The sequence below is a fragment of the Garra rufa genome, chromosome 19 (assembly GCF_049309525.1).
Source record: "Garra rufa chromosome 19, GarRuf1.0, whole genome shotgun sequence".
In the NCBI taxonomy this organism is placed as follows: domain Eukaryota; kingdom Metazoa; phylum Chordata; class Actinopteri; order Cypriniformes; family Cyprinidae; genus Garra; species Garra rufa.
The window spans coordinates 30966174-30981871 of NC_133379.1; the positions used below are offsets into that span (position 1 = coordinate 30966174).

The window sequence follows — 15698 nt, forward strand, 5'->3', positions numbered from 1 at the left end:
TGACATGCAGATTTTAAAGTGATTTATTTCAGCTAAACATTTTTTATGAATTTTAATTAATTATTAGCTTTTCAATAAACTCAAACCCCCTGCAGTTTGTTCGTAATTTAATGTTTAATGCACTTCATGTTGTTAATAACAACGAATGGAATACGTTTTCTTACTCTTTGTATTTTATGTCAATATGGTACAAGACTATCCTATTTAAATCAATGTGATAAATAAGTTAGGTCAAAACGTTTGAAAGTAATCTAAAAGTACTCTAAAAGTAATCTGATTAAATGCGTAAAGTAATGGATTACGTTTTTAATTAATTTTGTTACATAATTTGTAATAATTGTTATTAGCAAAGTTTTGAATGAATAATCTGGCTCCCCCCCCCCCCTTTTTTTTTGTGCGTTTTATGCATGACATACAGTATAACACTATTATAATATTCTGTGTATAATAATAACATAATTAAGATAATTAAAATAATATGATAATACACACCAATTTGCAATAACAGAGCTCGTTTGAATAGCTAAAAATAGCTGGAAGTGGATGAGCCCTGAAGACAGACCCATAAAATATTAAAATGGCCACGCCCACTCTTACGGTAAGGAAAAACTGGATTAGTGCATGTAATTTTGTTAATAAATTGACATTAGTGACATTAGTACTTTTTCTTTTATTATACTCCACCCCTTTTTATGTATAATATGTGACCCTGGACCACAAAACCAGTCATTAGTGTCAATTAAAAAAAATAAAAATCTAACTATTGAGAAAATTGTCTTTAAAATTGTCCAAATGAAGTTCTTACCAATGGTATTACTAATCAAAATTCATGCTTGATATATTTATGGTAGGAAATTTACAAAGTATCTTCATGGAATCTTTGGCATAAAAGAAAAATGGATAATTTTGACCCGTATTTTTGGCTATTGCTACAAATATTCCTGTGCTACTTAAGACTGGTTTTGTGGTTCAGGGTCACATATTATGATTTGCACAGTTATTGGTATTGTGTATGTTGTTTTGCATGTAATAATAAAAATATTAATAGTCAAACAACAGTGATTCTGATTGGCCCCTTGCCGTTCTTTGTAGCCAATGAAACTGCACGTCACTGCCACATGAAGGACTGTCAAGGCAACAGCAGAGATTTGATTTCATGGGGCGAAAAAGCAGCTGCCAAAGTTTACAGTGGAATGAAATCTATGTGGAAATGACTAGAAAGTGACCCAGCCAGCCGCTGTGGTATGAATAAACAGTTTCAAACGGAATTATCTCACGAACGGTCTTCAGTTTCGCTGTCTTTAGTAAGTAAGCTACTGTATGCTAGCTAATTAGCCTAATATTCGTTCACGTACAAGACACCTGCTAAAGAGGCGTTTTTGTAAGATATGTATGCTTTACTGACAATTTTGTCCAACGGGTCTAAGCCTAAAACAGAATTCAGAAACAGTTTCCATATGTTGACGTTGTTGTTTACACTTTAAATCGCTGTAACGCCCATAACAGTCATGCACGTCGTCCCTGCTTCGATGACAGCATAAACACAGCTTCATATTAACTGGCATGCTTATTTTTCCATAGGATTAACTAAAATGGTTTGCATAGCGCAACTAAAGCAGAAGTTTGTCTGTTAACACTTTACTCACAGAAAAGTTCACTTTTAAATGTTTTCTTCCTATCAGTCTATCATCCAAGAAAACAGTTAATGTTTTGAATACAGTTTTTAATTCAATGCTTTATTCATAAACAGAGTGACTTTTTAATTTTTTTTAGAAATGGCAGACGATGAGAATGGAGATCAGTGCATATATCCTGTGAGTATCATGCATCTCACTATCTCAAATATTATTATTTTTTGATGCAGCTACTGTATAGTGTTATGCGTATGAGTTAATAATTGTAATTTCATGTAATTTGTTGATTGTTTGTGCACTCACTGTTTAATAAAAAGTACAGTACAGTGATAAAAAATGACCGCAAACAGGTTTGGAATGACATCAGGATGAATGTGGTTGAGCAGAAAAATCCCCTTTTTTTTGCAAGGGGAAGTGCTCTTGTGTTTTTTGTGCAAGACGGGAAGCAACTGAGCAAGCACAGGCCCCTTTGAGTCTCGTTTGAGCTTAACTTTTAGGTTTGGATTAAAAAATAAACATGATTTCTAAGAAACCCCACATGAGCTTTTTTTTTTTTTTTTTTTTTTTTTTTATAGATTGTATTGTTCCTAGAACAAATGTAAATAAATTGTGCAATACAAATATAAAAGGTTGTTTTATCCAGAGGGTTTTTACTTTCAAACAAAACATAGACATAATAGTGAGTGTGTCTGACCGTTTGTAAATTGGTGTGTATTTCCTCAGGGTATTATTGGGAGTGAAATTCGTTCCCGCCTGCAGCAGTTCGTGGAGGAGAGGATGCACACCACCATGGTACAGAAACTCACTGCTGTGTTCTCTGAATCAAGGCCTGTTCATACTAAGAACGATAACAATGCTATCAGTCAAAAGTTTGTGAACAGTAAGATTTTTAATGTTTTTAACGAAGCCTGCAATTATTTGATCCAAAGTACAGTAAAACAACATTTTTGAAATATTTTTACTGTTTAAAATAACTGTTTTCTATTTAAATATATTTTAAATTGTAATTTATTCCTTGTGATTTCAAAGCTGAATTTTTAGCATCTTTACTCCACTCACATGATCCTTCAAATCATTCTAATATTCTGATTTGCTGCTCATAAAACATTTATTATTATAATTATGTTGAAAACAGCCGAGTATAATTTTTTCAGGTTTCTTTGGTGAATAGAAAGTTCAGAAGAAAAGCATTTATCTGAAATAGAAATCTTTTGTAAGATTATAAATGTCTTTATCATCAGTATAAAGCATCCTTGCTAAATAAGAGTATTAATTTCTGTATTTTCTTTCTCAAAATTTTTTTTAAATATTTCACAATATTAATGCTTTTGCTGTATTTTAGATCAAATAAGTGCAGGCTTGGCAAGCAGAAGAGACTTATTTAAAAAACATGAATAATCTATATCTATAACAAAAACCTTAAATAACCTTAATAGTGTATATTAGGTTCCACACCAAAGCATGATGAACTTCTGTTTGTTATAAGCAAACACTGCAGTTCGATCGTCTGCTGCTTTAAATGCTCAAAAAATCAATTACAAAACAACAATTTAAAAATATGTATTTAACACTGAACATTTTTAACATTCTAGTAGACATTAGAGCCTACCAACAAAGCACAATTTAACATAAAATTAGTTAGTAAAATAAAATTCTTTGGCCATTTTTAAGACCCCCTTCTTGAATCAAGCATGTGTTTTTAATGTACAAATAAATGCAGCCTTGTCGAGCAAAGGAGAATGTTATAATAAAGGTATTAATAGAGCTGTTGTAATGATTGTTATTATTTTTGTGTTACTTTTTTATTTTATTTTTACAGAACAACAGTAAAATTACAATACTAACATTTATGAATGTTGATTTTTATTTTGTCGGAAACCCGCAAGACCTCATTACTACTTTTTGCTGACAGCAGCAGATTTATGGATGATTCTCATCACGCAGATTTCCCTCGCAGTTTGAACCCTGGCTAACGAGATTGTGCAGGGCTGTCAGAATAAATACAATTTGTGCGTGTATTAGACAACATAACATTCTGTAGTTTATTTACTAATGCCATTAAGGCCATTTTGCGATTTCAGTCATGATACAGTAACCAGCAACAACCACCCCTTTCTCTCCTCATCGAAGACATGCGATGCGATACTAAACAATCTCGTGCTGTCGATGCTTGTAATGATTTTTGTGTCTTTCTCTGACAGTTTTAATTGCTTCCACACTGCCGACATGTTTGCTGCATTAGTGCGTGCCTCTATTTGATCGCCTCACGTCATTGTTTGGTATAATTTATTCAGCTTTTTTGTTTAATCGGCCAAACACCGAAAGAGCTTTTTTCGCTATTTTCGGCCAAATAATTTTGGTTGCCGAACATTTGGTGCATCCCTAATTAAACTGTAAAATTTTTCAATCTTTTTACAAACATGAAATTATCCCATGCAACTCATTCCATATTTCAAGTGTTCTAAAGGCATACGTTAGGGTTTGCCGAGAAACAAATCGAAAAAGTAATCTATTATTAAGCGAAAATCTCCAGTCATTGCATTCTTGTATTTATACGAGTGCGTGGCAGTTTGCGCCGGCGCACCTAGGAAAACCACACAAAAGAGTAATTTTGAAACATCAAGACAAAAAAAAATGATGACTAAAAACACAATTTTTTTACTGATTTGAATATCTCTGTTCTGAGACAGTCAGACAGTAATCAAATGAGCGAACTCCGCAAACTCTGCATTTTGAACGATGAGTGGATTCTAACTTAAGCACTTCTGGTCATTGCGTTCAAGAAATGAAAACATATGTCTGTGATTGGCAACATTGTTTAACGTTGCAAATATGTTTCGGGAATATCAGATGGGGCCCCCTGATTCCGAGGGACCTAAGCGACCGCTTACCCCGCTTATTGGTTAAGTCTGCCCCTGATTGTTAGTGCAGATTTTAGCACATCTAGAGAGAGCATTTTGCAGTAAATATATAAGTAACTATATCACAAAAGCAGAATCTTTCATGAAAAAATTATAAATGCATTTTTAACTTCATGAGAGGATAATGTATGAGCTGTAAGTTTCCTGCTGACATGTTGTAAGCTTTATTTAACATCACTACTGACTAATGTATGGAATACAAAGAGTCAGATACGCAAATGATTATATTTTGACGTCATTATAGAGAAATTATTAATGAAGTCATGTAAAAGCAGCTAACTTGCGTCAGGTTACTAACGTGCATTTAAACGGGGAAAACTGGTTAGTTTAATAAGCTGATATTTGTGAGTTATTATCTTACTGATGTGCATGGAAACGTGCTCACTGACTCAGATTATGTAACGTGTTACAGGTTGGGTTGACCGATACACCCATTTAATGAGATGATTATTTCTTGTGCAGCATTTTTGCCAGTATTATTTGCTCTGTTACTAAAAACATGTTTTGATGAAACTGAAATCAAAAGTCCAGTAGTACAGGATGATGTTTATCAGTTTTCATTTAAAATCAGATAAAATCCCTCATCTTACATTTTTGTGACATTGTTGTCTGTTCCAGCTGACGGGTGTATTGATCGGTGCCGTGGTGGCTGTGTGTCTGATAGGAATCTCTGTGCTTTTTTTCTACCGCAGATATAAACTGGCAAGTATGTGTCACTTCTGTGTCCAAAACAGATGCTTTCACACTTTTATATATTTTGAGTTTGTGTCTACTATTTATTATGCATCTGCTTGTATGTGTTTTAAGATCAACAAGCTGGTGCTCCTCGCTACCGGTTCAGAAAAAGAGATAAAGTACTTTTCTATGGCAGGAAAATCATGAGAAAGGTGGGTCACGCCTCGCTGAAATCCATTTGCTTACCTGTGATTTGCACCCTGTTTTAGCTGGTGATTAATAGTTGCATTTGTTCTCCAAGATGAATAGCTGAGTGTTCAGACTCTGACTCTGCATAGACATGCTTCACATACTCATTTGTAGGTGTAATTAAAACTGACATCAGCCTAAACTTCATTCTTCCTCCACTGGAGGGCAGCATAGAGTGTGCCAAATGGCATGTGTGGCACCTGTATGACTAACAGCCTGATGTTTTTGTTTTCTCTCCATCCTCCACTTAATTTGTCTATTTCGATCTCTCAGGTCCAGACCTTGTCCTCGACACCATCCTCCTCTTCGGTGTCTAAGCAGCGCTCTCGGAAGAGACCTAAAGTTCTTAGTATAGCGCGCAGGTGTGTTTTGCTTCTCAAAACCTAATTTTTACAGAACATATGCCATCTTTGTTTTATCACCCACACTGTTTAAGTCAGGAGACGTCTGATCAGTGCTTTTTGTTTGACTCCTGCTATGATGTCATGCAGGATCTTGCGGATCAGGAAGGAGCCGCCCACTTTGCAGCCTAAAGAACCCCCTCCCTCTCTCCTGGAGGCAGATCTCACCGAATTTGATGTGCAGAACTCAAACCTGCCCTCAGAGGTGCTCTACATGCTCAAAAACGTCAGGTGAACAACTCTGACCCTGTGGGGCCACATAATCGCAGCTGAGCTGCATGCAAATCACATGGTACTTTTTCAGGCTAATGGAATGTCCAATGTTGATCCGTTTCAGGGTACTTGGTCATTTTCAGAAGCCTTTGTTTTTGGAGCTGTGTCGGCACATGGTGTTTGTGGAGCTGCAGGAGGGAGAGGGGCTGTTCAAGCCCGGGGATGATGATGACAGCATTTATGTGGTTCAGGATGGAAGGCTGGAGCTTTGCATTCATGAGATTGTAAGGATGTGCTTTTGAAATACCTTTTAACCATTACAGCAATGGTTTAGAAAATGTCTACCTTGCTCATAAACGTCAATTTGCACACTGTTCTTTACTACAGGTTAAATGATTTAAACTTGAGTTAAAGGGATAGTTCACCCAAAATGAAAATTGTCTTGTTGTTCCAAACCTGTAAGACCTTCGTTCATCTTTGGAACACAAATTAAGATATTTCTGATGAAAGCTTTCTGACCCTGTATAGACATTAGATGCCTTGCGAAAGTATTCATATCCCTTCGTTATGTCATGTTTTATGTTGCTGACTTATGTTAAACTGCTTTAAATGATCTTTTTCCACCGCAATCTACACTCCAGATATCATTATGACAAAGGAAAAACAGAATTGTCCCAACTCAATTTAATTTAGTAAAAATAAAACACTGAAATAAGTATTCATACCCTTAACTCAGTACTTAGCTGAAGCACTTTTACAGCCTCAAGTCTTTTTGGGTATGATGCAACAAGCTTTGAACATCAGCATTTGGCAATTATCTGCCATTCTTTGCCTTCAAGCTCTGTCTTGGATGGGGACAGACGCACACTTTCAGGTTTCTCCAGAAATATTTTATTGCCTAGGCGTTTAAGCCCAGGCTGTGGCTGGGCCGCTCAAAGACATTCACAGAGTTGTCTATATGCCACTCTTGCTGTGTGCTTTGGGTCATTGTCCTGTCGGAAGGTGAACCTTCTGCCCAGTCTTAGGTTCTGACATCTACAAGTGACACAAGTGCTCCTGAGCTAAAATTTGAGTGTCCCAAAAAAAGTGTATGAATACTTATGCAATTGAATCATTTTAGTTTTTTATTTCTAAAAAATGTGATAAGATAATTGCCAAATGCTGAGGTGCAAAGCTTGTCGCATCATACCCAAAAAGACTGTAGGCTGTAAATGTGCTTCAGCTAAGTACTGAGTTAAGTGTATGAATACTTACGAAGTTGTTACAAACCTGTTTTGTGCTTTGCCATTGTGGTGTATGGAGTGTCGATTAATGTGGAAGAAGTTAAAGCAGTTTAACATAAGGCTGTAACATAACAAATGAAAAAAGAAGGGTATGAATACTTTTGTAAGGCACTGTATATAATTTCAAATGTGAAAAGACAACTAATAAAATATTGGTTTACTGGGTACAATATCTTAGTGGTTCAAGATCTGGGCTGCTAATGGAAATGTTACGGGTTCGAACCCCACACCATTTGAGTTATGAACAATCGCCATCATTTCCTTGGTTAACCTCTGGTTACTTCACTTGGTTTGTCCCTGCAATAAATTCCCTGTAGGTCACTTTGAATAAGAAGTGTCAGCTAAATGGCAAATGAGTAATTAACCTTCGTGCCCTCCCCTAAAGTTATTACTGTATTATCTTTTTGTATGTGTGTCTTTCAGGATGGCACAGAGCCTGTGGTGAAGGACGTGTTGCCCGGGGACAGCGTTCACAGTCTGCTCAGCATTCTAGACGTCATTACAGTAAGTTCTTTGTCTGCCTTCCTCACGACTTCACAATCCAGCTCCAGTGCACTGAGATTAATTTTGGCTCTTCCCTTTCTCTCCAGGGTTATCCTGCTTCCTATAAGACTGTGTCTGCTCGTGCAGCGGTCAGGTCAACCATATTGCGTCTGCCTGCCTCAGCTTTCCAGTCAGTGTTTGAGAAATACCCAGAGACGCTAGTGAGAGTCATACAGGTACAGAGGGGCTTGAACTCTCGGATAGCTGTCTGCATCAGTGTGACCTCTGTCTTACTGAACATCTGTCTTAGCCACAGTGCAGTAATGGGCCATATTCAACACAGTTTTCCAAGGTTTTTCATATTTTTTGCTGAAGTGGGATATGAAAATAAATGACTTATATAAGAGCACAATATACACTGTAGTTCCTCTTAGTGGATTCCTAAATTAGTAGCGCTGTACTTATAGCTATAAATGTTAGATGACGGAAAAGGTCATCAGAATAGTAAAATAAATATCCAATATTGCCTGATACAGATAAATACAGTTGAGATCAAGTATCTGCAAAATGTTAATTATTTTACCGAAATAAAACGCATCATACAAAATACATGTTGCTGTTTTAGTACGTGAAATAAGATATTTCACATAAAAGATGTTTACATATAGCCCAGAAGAGGAAAAAATAATTGAATTTATACAAATGACCCCGTTCAAAAGTTTACATCACCTTGATTCTTAATACTAATACTTAATACTTAATACATTTTTACTTGAATGATCCACAGCTGTGTTTTGTTTTTGTTTGTTTGTTTAGTGACAGTTGTTCATGTCCCTTATTTGTCCTGAACAGTTAAACTGCCAGCTGTTCTTCAGAAAAATCATTCAGGTCCCACAAATTCTTTGGTTTTCCAGCATTTTTGTGTATTTGAACCCTTCCAACAATGACTGTATGATTTTGAGATCTATCTTTCCACACTGAGGACAACTGAGGGACTCGTATGCAACTATTACAGAAGGTTCAAAGACTCACTGATGCTGCAGAAGCAAAAACTTAAATTTGAAGATTGTAGTAAATTATTTAATTAAAAAAATACTAATTTTGTCTTTTGGGAAACATGTAACTATCTAAAAATATGATATTTAGGCAAAAGAAGAAAAATGTACAAATCTTCATTCTGTTCAAAAGTTTTCACCCTCTGGCTCTTAATGCATCGTTTTTCCTTCTGGAGCATCAGTGAGTGTTTGAACCTTCTGTAATAATTGCATATGAGTCCCTCAGTTGTCCTCAGTGTGAAAAGATGGATCTCAAAATCATACAGTCATTGTATGACACAGATAATTCAGGTAAGAACACAGTATTAAGAACTTTTAAATGGGGTCATTTTTATAAATTCAACTATTATTTTCTTTTGTGGACTACATGTAAACATCTTTTATGTACAATATCATATTCAGCTTCTCTCTTATTTTGAAAAAAAAAAAAAAACCTTTGTCACATTCTGAAAAGGGGGATGTAAACTTTTAAGCTCAACTGTAAATAATAATATAATATGTAATGTTGTTGATGGTTACTGATACAGTTAACGTGACAATTTCTGTATGTTCTACGTTCTTCATCAGTGGTTTGCTTGTGCAGGGATCATGGCGATGTGAAAAGTTAGACTATGTTTACATTGCATATGAAGCGTCTTTAGTTCAAAAGAAAAGAAAATCCTGTTTTTCCCATTATCTGACTCATTTTACTGCATAGAAACTGGCATATTATTTGTAGACCGCAAACTGTTATTTACAGAAATAAGCATATTAATTTACAAGAATGACAGTGTTAATTTGTGGCTTGTTTCTGTCTGTTTAGATAATCATGGTGCGTCTGCAGAGAGTCACTTTCCTGGCACTCCACAACTACCTGGGACTGACGACCGAGCTTTTTAATCAGGTTGGAGAAAGAGTACACACACGTGCATCTCAGCATTTTTACTTTTAGGATCGCGCACACACACACTCTATCACTTCTAAAATATGTGCTTTTTTCACACACACACTCTCTGTGTTATTTCATGCTACGTTAACCCCCATCGGCATAATCACTCCTGCGCTGGAGCCGTAAAGCTCAGCTAGATTGAATAACATGGATCATAAGACCTCGGCTTTCATTTAAAGGACACCGACTTTAACGCCCTCTGGGTGGAAATCTTCCATCAGCCATCACTGCATGTCATAGCACAATCCTACAAACACGTAACTCTCCCCTCATAGCACGGACAGGCCGAGGGAGTTGTTTTCTGTTTTGATTTAAGAAGTACTTTTGGCTTGCGCTGTGAATTTGAGTGTTCTCCCATCGGCTATAAATACAATTTAGTCCCAGCAGCAGGCAAGATTACGTGACAGCACAGCATAAGTTCTCACATTTATTATTTTGTGATGTTTTGCTTACCTGGGTTGTGTTGAATGATGAGTTTAAGGGTAAAAATGAAAAAGGTATAATGGTAAATAAGGATGTTGAAAAGGTAAAATCTAATATAAGTGTCTTTGAAATATTATAGTTATGTTCCTTTTTGTTTCATAAAGTTTTGAACCGTTTTAAGTACATCCAGGAAAAGTTATGACTTCAATTTAAGCCAAGCTGTTGTGTGGCTTTAGAAGAGTTGAAATATAGTGTCATTTAAACTAATTAAATGATACTTTTATTTTTTATGGTCTTTTTGGATACTTGTGCATTAGTAAATAGTAATAATGAGACTTTGTAAAATAAAATAAAAATTAATTAATCAACCTCAGCACAAAAATTAAGCTTTAATGACCCACAAATCATTATTATGAGTAATTAGGAGTCTGAGATTTTGAACTAATTAAAAGTTATTTATTGAATTGATCTTTCTATGGAGAAAGACATCAGACAGTCAGTGGCTGTTACTTTAGACAAGTAAATTGTTTAATGGGTGCCAAATGCTTGTAAGTGTCTGTCTGATATGTGTCCGTGTGTGTAGGAGAGACAAGCAGTGCCGCTGTTCGCAGTCAACAGTGTGCTCACCGAGGGGAGTCCCAGCAGAGTCCCACGCAGACCCCACATTCAGACACAAACAGAAGACGAGCACCTGCAGGGCTCTGGAGAGAACTTAACAGACTCGGGTATGTATTTGATTTTCTGTTGTGTGGACAAATTATTCTTTTGAGTTGAATGCAGTCCAAATAGTTCACAAATTTGGCTGAAGTACATATGTGTATTCACTAATAAATCCTTCATAAATCCTCCACAAATGTTTCTTGAGCACTAAGCGGCTTTTATGGTAGGAACTTTACAAAATATGTTCATGGAACATAATCTTTACTTAATAACCTAATGATTTTTGGCATAGAAAACAAAAAACTATAATTTTGACCCATACAATGTATTTTTGGCTATTGCAACAAATACAGGGTGGCCGCGGATCCTTAAAAAGTCTTAAAAAGTCTTAAATTCCGTTGTCCTAAAATAAGGCCTTTAAATGTCTTAATTTGTCTTAAATCTAAATCCAAGGGTCTTAAATTTTTTACACTTTGAAAAGGAAAAGTTTATCGTTTTGAGGAGAATCTCCTGCGCAGGTTCTAAATCTGTTCTGTTGCTAGACACGCGCTTGCTTGACAACGCCTCAGTGTTGCCAGATTTAGCGGGTTTCCGCCCAACTACACGCATTTGACTCGCAGATTAACTGTTAAGTTTAACCATCATAGAGTAAAAGTTTATAATTAGCACATGTTTTTACGTTGCCGCACACAACTGGCGCGAGCACGCGCAGAGAGAGAGAGAGGAGAGAGAGGCGCGCGGCGCGATTCACACAGATTGATTCCTCTTTAACTGCTATTTGAACGGAAACGTATATACCAAGTCATGTCTTAATACCCGTTTTGGTATTCTGTTTAACAGTCGTTTATGTCTTCAGTGAACCGAAACAGCTGAGAAAGAGATGCGTGCCAGTATTCGGTTCGTGCATTTGGCCTTAAAGAGACAGCGTCCTATAAATACCTGCAGTGAGAAACACTAGTTATTTTACAATTAATTATTAAATTTCCCCTCCTGAATACTAGTGTTATTGATTTTATTACTAACTTTATGTTGTATTCATTTACACTTGTCATTTGTGTAATTGTTCTTGTTTTGTTACTGAACTTTAGTTCAGATAGTAGTTTTTGCTGTGGATGAGAAGTAGCCTACCTAAAGTAAGCATTCAGTAATTAGGAAAAAACAAACTTTTTTTTTTTTTTTTTTTTTTTGCTGATCCGAAAAATGATCCGATCCATGACTCAAAATCCGTGTTTGTTACACTGTTACATTGGCTTCAAAGTGTGTGAGAGCCTTGACTTTGTCATGGAATAGAAAATAATTTCTTCTTCTGGAATAGTGTTTTCTGTTGAATATTCCCAAGAATAATCAGTTAAATAAAATAATAATTTAAAATATCTTCATAGTTTTGTGCTAGACTTTTGCGGGACTTTCAATTTGGTCTTAAATTTTGTTTGAAAATGGTATTAAAAAGTCTTAAAATGTCTTAAATTTAACTTGGTCAAACCTGTAGACACCCTGAAATATACCCGTGCTACCTAAGAGGTTTTATGGTCCAGGGTCACATGTTACATTTCAGAATAATATTTTTTTTACCATAATATTTCACAGTGTTACTGTTTTCACTGTGTTTTTGATTAAATAAATGCAGCCTTGGTGAGTATAAGTGAAATCTTACTTAAAGCGATGGTTTGGAGTAGGTTTGACTACATTGCTATGCACTCCGAAGCCCATCTAAATGCCCCATCCGAAGTTTTTTTTATACCTTACTCGAACATTGACGGAGATATTTGAGCTTGTCGAATGGCTTGCTACAGCCGTACATAGTCTCAAAAGCTACAAATGGCGACACGTCGACGTCACTTCCCTGGTTTGGGAAAAGCACATAAAAGTCCACCTACTACGTTGACAATGCACACAGACGTAGAAGGTGGACTTTTACGTGCTTTTCCCAAACCAGGGAAGTGACGTCGACGTGTCGCCACAACTTCTGATGGGGCATTTAGATGGGCTTCGGAGTGCATAGCAATGTAGTCAAATCTACTCCGAACCATCGCTTTAAGATTACTTCACTTCCAGAATAAAAATTACCTGTTAGTTTACTCACTCCCATGTCATCCAGGATGTTCATGTTTTTTTCTTTCTTCATTCACAAAGAAATTAAGGTTTTTGTGGAAAACATTCAAGGATTTTTCTCCACATTGTGGACTTTAATGGGAGCCAAGGGGTTGAAGGTCCAAGTTGCCGTTTTAAAGCAGCTTCAAAGCTCTACATGTTCCCAGACGAGGAATAAGGGTCTTCACAGAAATTCTTGTCTTGTGCATGTGCATGCCCAACTTAAAACTGCATATTGATTGTTTTACCCGTTGGCTTCCATTGAAGTCCACTTAATGGAGAAAAAAAGTATTTCTTTTCAACTGAAGAAAGAAGGACATGAACATCTTGGATGACATAGTTTGAAATATTGACCCTATATATGAGTATTTTAGCTTATAGTGTTTTTTCAGAATTTGTTTTAATCTGAAAAAAAGTCAGAAGGAGCTTTTTTTTTAACAAAAATACAGATTTACAGGAATATTGTACATTGCTTTTTTGAGAGTGATATAAACGTCTCATCACTTAGATGGAGGGCAAGCTGGTTCATATGAAAACATGTCCACGGTCGTACGGAGGTCTCGCTCGGTCTCGATGCCTGTAGAGAGCTCAGGTAACACCAGACCTACCATCTGTCCATCCACTCTTATTCACTCCACACATTCTTGCTTATGCACAGAAATGACACCTCTAGTACTAAACTCTACAAACTAGATCTGGTTTCTGTGTGTTTGTGCAGGAGTCGCAGGAAATGACCTGAACATGGCCTATGAACGTGCCAGAGTCACCATAGATGATCCTCCATCCAGTTCTGTCACTCACAAGGTTTTTTTTCCTCCACCATCTCATCTCTCTCTGTCATCCTAAACATCTCTACATGTTAAAAATATATATATATTTGTGTTTTCCAGTCCATTTTGAAGAAGAGTGTGACCATGCAGCATGCTCCGTCCACTGTGATTCACTACACAGACAATGCACCACACACTGACGTCCCCCCTAGTAAAGTGGGCGCCATTTTCCAGGCTGCCAAGAAGGATCTGCTGGGGATTTTTCAGCTGCAGGTCAAAATACATCTCCATTAGTGGGATATGAGTTCATGGTTTATGTATGTTTGGATTGATTTATGTGTTTGTGTTTAATATTTTTATTGGTGCTGTGTGTGTGTACAGGACCCCGGTTTGCTGGAGGGCAGAGTAACGCTCCATCAAGTTAAAGCTGGATCCGTTGTAGCTCGCCAAGGAGATCAGGTCAGACGTCACACAGAAAATGTATTTCAAAAGGCTAAAAACCCAGTGAGCTGAAACTTTTCATGGGAGGCACTTTCGTTAACATAAAATTACAGTTGAGGTCAAAAGTTTACGTCCCTCTTTTAGAATCTGCAAAATGTTAATTAAGTAAGAGGGATCATACAAAATGCATGCTATTGTTTATTTAGTACTGACGTGAATAAGATATTTCACATAAAAGATGTTTACATATAGTCCACAAGAGAAAATAATAGTTGAATTTATAAAAACGCCCCTGTTCAAAAGTTTACATCCCCTTGAGTCTTAGTACTGTTTTGTTACCTGAATGATCCGCAGCTTTGTTTTTTTGTTTAGTAATAGTTGTTCATGAGTCCCGTTTGTCCTGAACAGTTAAACTGCTTGCTGTTCTTCAGAAAAATCCTTCAGGTCCCACAAATTCTTTGGTTTTCCAGCATTTTTGTGTATTTGAACCCTTTCCAACAATGACTGTATGATTTTTGAGATCCATCTTTTCCCACTGAGGACAACTGAGGGACTCGTGTGCAACTATTTCAGAAGGTCCAAACGCTTACTGATGCCCCAGAAGGAAAAACCATGCATTAAAGGAACACTCCACTTTTTTTCGAAATAGGCTCATTCTCCAACTCCCCCCGAGTTAATAAGTTGAGTTTTACCGTTTTGAAATCCATTCAGCTGTTCTCCTGTTCTGGCGATATCACTTTTAGCATAGCTTAGCATAGATCATTGAATCCTATTAGACCAATAGCATCACGTTCAAAAATGACCAATGAGTTTTGGTATTTGTCCTATTTAAAACTTGACTCTTCTGTAGTTATATCGTGTACTAAGACCGGTGGAAATGCAAAGCTTCAATTTTCTAGGCTGATAAGATTAGGAACTACACTCCCATTCCGGCGTAATAGTCAAGGAAGTTTGCTGCCGTAATATGGCCGAATCAGGAGCAGTAATACCACGCAGCACATGTGCAAATGCTAAACTAGCTGGGAACTCATTTCTGATAATACTCCGCCTGCTTCGGCCATATTACGGCAGCGAACTTCCTTGACTATTACGCCGGAATGGAAGCGTAGTTCCTAATCTTATCAGCCTAGAAACTCGCAGCTTTGCATTTCCACCGGTCTTAGTACACAATATAACTACAGAAGAGTCAAGTTTTAAATAGGACAAATATCGAAACTCGTTGGTCATTTTTGAACGCGATGCTGTTGGTCTAATAGGATTCAATGATCTATGCAAAGCTATGCTAAAAGTGATATCGCCAGAACAGGAGAACGGCTGAATGGATTTCAAAACGGTAAAAATCAACTTATTAACTCGGGGGGAGTTGGAGAATGAGCCTATTTCCAAAAAAAGTGGAGTGTTCCTTTAAGAGCAAGGGTATGAAAACTTTTGAACAGAATGGAAATGTGTAGACCTACAGTTTTCTTATTTT

At 36.7% G+C, this 15698-nt stretch overlaps 1 protein-coding gene across 1 annotated transcript in view; it reads left to right on the top strand.

Annotated features, from left to right (window-relative positions):
• The first annotated feature begins 1134 nt into the window (after positions 1-1134).
• The window catches only part of LOC141292446 (patatin-like phospholipase domain-containing protein 7), a 109206-nt gene continuing 94642 nt past the window's right edge, over positions 1135-15698 (top strand). Inside the window, exons 1-16 of the mRNA XM_073824463.1 lie at positions 1135-1304; positions 1774-1814; positions 2358-2426; positions 5174-5261; positions 5363-5442; positions 5753-5841; positions 5971-6111; positions 6218-6377; positions 7800-7880; positions 7967-8095; positions 9717-9797; positions 10849-10990; positions 13525-13608; positions 13735-13820; positions 13907-14059; positions 14168-14245. Of these exons, the coding sequence (XP_073680564.1) occupies positions 1776-1814; positions 2358-2426; positions 5174-5261; positions 5363-5442; positions 5753-5841; positions 5971-6111; positions 6218-6377; positions 7800-7880; positions 7967-8095; positions 9717-9797; positions 10849-10990; positions 13525-13608; positions 13735-13820; positions 13907-14059; positions 14168-14245 (1500 nt within the window). The 5' untranslated portion in view covers positions 1135-1304; positions 1774-1775. The remainder of the gene's footprint in view (positions 1305-1773; positions 1815-2357; positions 2427-5173; positions 5262-5362; positions 5443-5752; positions 5842-5970; positions 6112-6217; positions 6378-7799; positions 7881-7966; positions 8096-9716; positions 9798-10848; positions 10991-13524; positions 13609-13734; positions 13821-13906; positions 14060-14167; positions 14246-15698) is intronic.